The sequence below is a fragment of the Condylura cristata genome, unplaced genomic scaffold, assembly GCF_000260355.1.
Source record: "Condylura cristata isolate star-nosed mole 26May11 unplaced genomic scaffold, ConCri1.0 scaffold00024, whole genome shotgun sequence".
NCBI classification, from domain to species: Eukaryota; Metazoa; Chordata; class Mammalia; order Eulipotyphla; family Talpidae; genus Condylura; species Condylura cristata.
The window spans coordinates 22560864-22567025 of record NW_004567125.1 but is presented as its reverse complement, the minus strand read 5'-3'; the positions used below and the strand labels follow the sequence as shown (position 1 = coordinate 22567025).

Genomic DNA, 6162 nt, shown 5'->3' with positions numbered 1-6162 from the left:
GGGATGGGAGGGAGTTGAAAAGATTTACCAGAACCAGAATGGGGAGCAGAAAAGGTGGATCTACTGAACACACTGCTAAGAGGAGCAGTGCGGAAGACAGGAGAGGTCTGCTGTACCACATGTGGGTCAGCTCCCTGGCCTAGATCAAACTCAGGCTGCAATAGCTGGGGATAGCTTGACAGTCTGAGACTAAAACCCTTGTGCCACCAGGGAGGCCCCGAAATGGAATTTTTCATCTTTCAAAATGCCATGTAGTATTTAAAAGTTCACATCACCATGACTGAAAAAAATCACTAAGTAACAGGCACTCTCATAATGCACCTAGAGGGCAATAATTCCAGAAAGCAACTTGGCAATACCTACCCAAAGGGAAAAAATCATAAACATGCATTATGTTTGATCTGAAAACAATTTTTAGGAATATATCCAAGGAAAAATAAACAATTGAAATTCTGCCTACATGCATTTTCTAAAAACAAGCAAATATGTTTTAATTTTATCCTAAGGAGAAAATGTAGTTGCAACCTACTTAGTTAGTCAAAACTCTATGTGGACCAGTCATTTTTATGATTAGATGCACATACTGGATGAGATGGTATGATTACAGTAACAATTTTTACATTTTTCACAATTGTGCCAAAAGACACTTACAATTGGCATGTTTTTCAGTGTTCAGATATTTACCTATTTATTGGGAAGAACAATAAACTTCAACAGAATTGAGTATTAACTGAACTAATATTTTTTAAACAGTACCTGGTAAACCTATGATAGCAATTATTACATTAGTTATTTATCAAATGTTCAAAAATTTACTTTTTAACAAAGCAGCAAAATTAAAGATAGCAAAATTAATTTCCAGCAGTCTGGAAATTAGTAGAAAGGTAGGGAATTTCATCAACCTGATGAAGAGTATCTACTAACAACCCAGATCAAACCCACCTGATGGAAAGACAGAAAACTTTCCTCCCTAAAATCAAAAACAAGACAAGGATGTCCACTCTTGCCAATTTTACTCAATTTTTTAATTGGAATTCTACCAATTCTATAGTTAGGCGAGAAAATGAAATGAAAGACAGTAAGAGGCATTAAAATAGAAATGAAGAAGTAAAACTCACTTTCAACTGCAGATGGCTTTATTTTGTAATATAGAAAATACTGTATGACCCACATAAAAATTATTAGCACTAAATAAATGAGTTCAGAAAGCTAGAATATAATATGAATGTACAAAAACCTAGCTACATGTCTATATAGTAGCAAGAATTGGAAAATTCAAGTAAAAACAATTCCATATACAACAGTATCAAAAGGAACAAAAGTGTTATAGATAATTTTTAAAAGTATAAAACTTTTATTCTAGAAACTATAAGACATGGTTCAAAGAAACTAAAGAAGACCCAAATAAATAGAAAGATATCCCATGCCCGTTGATTCAAAGCTTTTATACAAAGTTAGCGTATTATGGTTGTCTTGAGACTGCTGTAACAAATTACAACAAAGTGGTGGCTTAAAATAACAAATATTTATTCCCACATTGTTCTGAAAGATGAGCTGAAATTAAGGTGTCACAACAGAGCAGCACTCTATCTCTCTCTCTGGAGGCTCTAAGTAGAATCTAGTTTTCTTCTTCAGCTCCTGATGCACTGCAAGCATTCCTTGGCTTGTGGTCATATCATTCCAGTCTTCCAGTATCTACAAATCTCTGCTCAGTCTTCAAATCACCTCTGTGTAAAGTTAAATCTCCCTCTGCCTCCTATGTGACACTATTAAGGGCCTACGTGGATATTCAAGATAATCTGAAGATTCCCAATTTAATTATATCTATAAAATCCAACTCTTCTCTGTTCTCCATATAAAAAGTACAATTCACAGGTTCCGGGTTTTAGGATTTGAGGGGGAAAGAGCATTTTTTGGGTTCCCACAGATGACACTTCTGAAACTGATGTACATATCCAATGTAAAAGAATGAAGCTGGCTCTCACTTCCTATCACATATAAAAACAAACTTTGAATGGATTGCAGTTCTAAATGTGAGACCCCAAACTACAAGCTCCTAAAAGAAAACAAGAGAAAAGCTTTATGACATTGGTTTGGCCATGATGTTCTGGATATGACAACAAAAGCACACACATGCCACAGAAGTAAACAAATGGGATCACATCACACTTAAAATTTTCTGTGCAAAGACCATAATCAATGGAGTGGCAAGAAGGAAAACTAAGTTTACTGTTGTAAGAATACTAAAAATATGTTAAGGGTAGATCTCAAGTACACAGCAGGTGCTGTTAGCTATACACACAATGTGGTATAGGAATCTTTAGGACTTACTCAGCTCACATAACTTTATACCCTCTAAATAATAAGTCCCCCATCCCCCTTGTCCTCTAATAACCATCACTTAACTGTGTGTCTATGACTTTAATTATTGATATCTTGTGTAAGTGAACTCATGCAGTATTAGTCTACATGTTATTGGCTTCTTGCACTTAATATAGTGTCTCCTAAGTTCATTCAGTGTCACAGATGGCAGGATTTCCTTCTATTTTAAAACAGAGTAATATACCATCGTACATATGCTGCATTTTCTTTTTCCATGTATCTGACTACGGACAACAGATTTAAGGTAGGTAGATTTATGAGAATTCTATGTCAAATTTTTTGAGGGGTTACCATAATTTCCTAAGCTGATGTAACATTTACCAATGGTATAAAAAGGGTTCTAATTTCTCTGTACCCTCACCAAAACTTACTATGTTTTGGTTTTGTTATTCCTTTGTTGTTTAAAATAACCATCCTAACAGATGTAAAGTTTTATCTCATTGTGGACTATGATTTGCATATCTCTGATGATTAATCAGTGATGGCGATCACATTTTCATATTTGTCAACCATCTGTCTTCTTTGGAAAAATGTATATTCAAATCCTTTGCTCACTTTCAATTCAGTTTGTTTTTCTGCTATTGAATTGTAGGGAGTCCTTATATTTTTGGATATTAATCCTCTAAGAGATAAGTGATTTCTAAATATTTTCTCTCAATCTCTAAGTAGTTTTTTTTTATTCTCTTGATTGTTTCTTTTGCCACACAGATGCATTTAATTTGATGCAGTCCAAGTTGTGTAATTTTACTATTGTTTTCTGTGTTCTTAATGATATATCCAAGAAATCAATGCAAGCTCAATGTCATGAAGCATTTTCCTTATGATTTCCTCCAGGGATACTGTCAGATGTCACATTTATATCTTTAATCAAATTGAGTTGATACTTGTATGTGGTGTTAAAATTAAGGGTCAGAAAATTCTGATATATACATGTACCCACATACACTTGAGATTAGGACATAAAGTCACCCCCCCCCCCCAGATTACTATAATTGTGATCCACAAAGTAAGAATTCAAGAATCACACAAGTTGAGTTTAATGGAAAAAAAAGTCCTTGGAGACAGAGATATCCTATTGCTCTGTCTCTCTAGAAGATCCTCAGTGACACATACTGAGACCTGCCACTGAGAGCTGTGTCTCAACTATAATTGGCACATGAATCACCTGGGAATCTCTTATGAAATTTTTATTCAATAAATGTGAGGTGGGGCATTTCTAACAAGATCCCAGGTGGTGCAGATGGCCCTGGTCCTGGCTGGCTGACCATATGATCCATCTGCTTAGTCCCCAAAGTGAAGGAACAAATACTAAATAGAGAAATTTGTTTTATTTACTAAAGGTGAATCTCACTCATATTAAACCCAACAGGAAGTCATACTTTTTTAGTTAAGCTAAATAATTTTTAATAGTTGTGCTAAAACTATTCCAGGTTTAAAATTTAATGAACTAAGAAAATGAGTACTGAGAAATATATTCAGATCACTTCTCGACCTTTTGACTAAGATCAAGTTAAAAATACATGGAAATTAGTATAATGTAATAACTTTTTACAACTGAGACAGAAAATTTTATCTAGAGACAGGAAGTTTTAATATAAAGCAATTTTTCTGTTTCTAAAACAACATGAATTATCATCTAATCCTGAAATCCAATTGCTTTTATTTACAACTAAAGTAAGAAAAACAAAAGGATGTTTTCTTTATGAAAGAAGTCTCAGGTGTCAAAGACAATCTGTTTCAGAATGTTGCACCCCTTCTGTTAACCAAACAAATCTTAAATCCTTGTCACAATCAAACCTATACAAATGTCATTGCAAAAACAAATACCCTGATGCAATAGATGACATCAATTGGAATTGTGTTTACAAGACTATCAATCTTAAGTATAAACCTTGACCTTAACAAAATGTAATGCGTCATACTCTTCTTTGTATTCATGTATTAAGCAAACTTAGATATAAGAACTAATAAAACTCCCTACTCTCTCCCCCAGAGATTTTATAGTCTAGAACTACATTAGGTACTCTGCCAATAATTCTCATTGTATTCATTCCTCTATTGAGATTAAATAGTAGCACTTATCTGTAATAATCCAACTCATTTAAGGGGTACAGGGGAATTTACTTATTCATGGAGATCCATGAAGACAACACATCTGTAATGATCACTACTATAAGCCCCAGCTTACAATACGTATTGGTGATTGAAAAAATAAATGACTGGTATCTAATACATAGCAAATACATTTTTTAAAAGTTCAATGAATTAACAAGAAAGTACTTATTATCTAGTTTATTTTTTGACCTGTTACTTGCTATATAAAAATCTATGTAATGATGCCCAGTGCATAAGTCAGAAGGAAAAAGAAAAATATCAAATGGTCTCACTTATAAGAGGAACCTAGGAGAACCAAATTTAAGGGATCGGGGGAAAAAATAATAACAATAAAAAAACAAAATAAAATTAGCAGGCAGCTATAAATATACAAGAGGGAAAGGGATCAAAACAAGAGCAGGAAGATTACAAGGGACTATGGTGATGGTGCATAGGTGATTTGGTGGTGGGAATTCTATGAGGACTACACCTGAGAAAAGAAGGCAAACATTGTACAGAAGTGAACAATGATGTAAAATATGTATAAATAGATTAATTTTTAAAAATATCTATGCAGTAAAAAAAAAAATCTATGCAGTATAAATCCTAAGTTAAAGTACATGATGCACACTCTGCTAACACCAATTAAGCTCACCTAGTCACATGTGTGATAAGGGGGCTATGACTGGCCTTTAAATTGAACTGTTCCTTTCTTGTGTCTTTATCAGTTTGTTTTTCTCTTCTGTACTTTAGTGCTTTCAGGATACCCACTTTATAATAAAGAGTGCTAACAAAAAATTGGCAATTCCAATTTTCCATACTGAAATTGTTCTATTTCATTAGTATATTAAAAAAAAATTTAAAAGCCTCACCATTATGAGGTATCTCTAAAGACTCCTTTGTAGGGTTTCTCTGATCTTCATTTTCTTCAGTATTTTCACTGGGTTTTGTTAGGCGTTTTCTTAAAGACATCTTCTCCTCACTCACCATGTGTGGTCTAGAAAAGAACATTTATAAAGCTTTGAACTAAGAATCTAGCTAAGGCAAATTTTACAATATCATCACATTTATGAGAGGTGAACAATGATGATATGATACATCTCTTCCTTTTGTTTCACTTTAATATCTATTTTCTGAGTAGAAGGTATACAGATTTGAAGAAATTCGTCCCTATATGCAACTGGTTTCAAAGGCCCTAGAGTTTAAACATAACCCCCAAAACGATTCAGTGAGACTAACAAGGCACATGAAAAATTACGAATGAAATTGCAAAAGTTAAGTACAAAGATGCCACAAAGTAGAGTATAACAGCCCAGTTCAGTGGTGAAAACACTAAGTACTTGAAGTCCAGAGACAAAAGAGAATGAGAGGTAAAGGTTTCAGGCCCCCCTGGTAGTACCATGGGTTAAAGGCAGCACTATGAAGCTATCCATAGCCACTGCGGCATGAGTTCAATCCCTGGCCAAGGAGGTGACCATATGGCACAAGACCTCTCCTGTCTTTCCTGCTGCTCCCCTCAGCAGTGTGCTTCAGTCAACCTGCCTGTTCTGTGTCTCTGGTGAATCCTCTAACACCCCATACCTCTGGCTTGTACCCCAGTTCTTGTATGTATGTATGTACAAATAAATAAAGAAAATCTTTTTAAAAACTCTTGTTTTAAAAAAAGATTTATTTTATTTATACAGA

At 34.2% G+C, this 6162-nt stretch overlaps 1 protein-coding gene across 1 annotated transcript in view; it reads right to left on the bottom strand.

Moving 5' to 3' along the window:
• The window catches only part of SOAT1 (sterol O-acyltransferase 1), a 52960-nt gene that overhangs the window by 35296 nt on the left and 11502 nt on the right, over positions 1-6162 (bottom strand). The window contains exon 2 of the mRNA XM_004688526.2: positions 5349-5473. Coding sequence (XP_004688583.2) covers positions 5349-5466 — 118 coding nt within the window. The 5' untranslated portion in view covers positions 5467-5473. The remainder of the gene's footprint in view (positions 1-5348; positions 5474-6162) is intronic.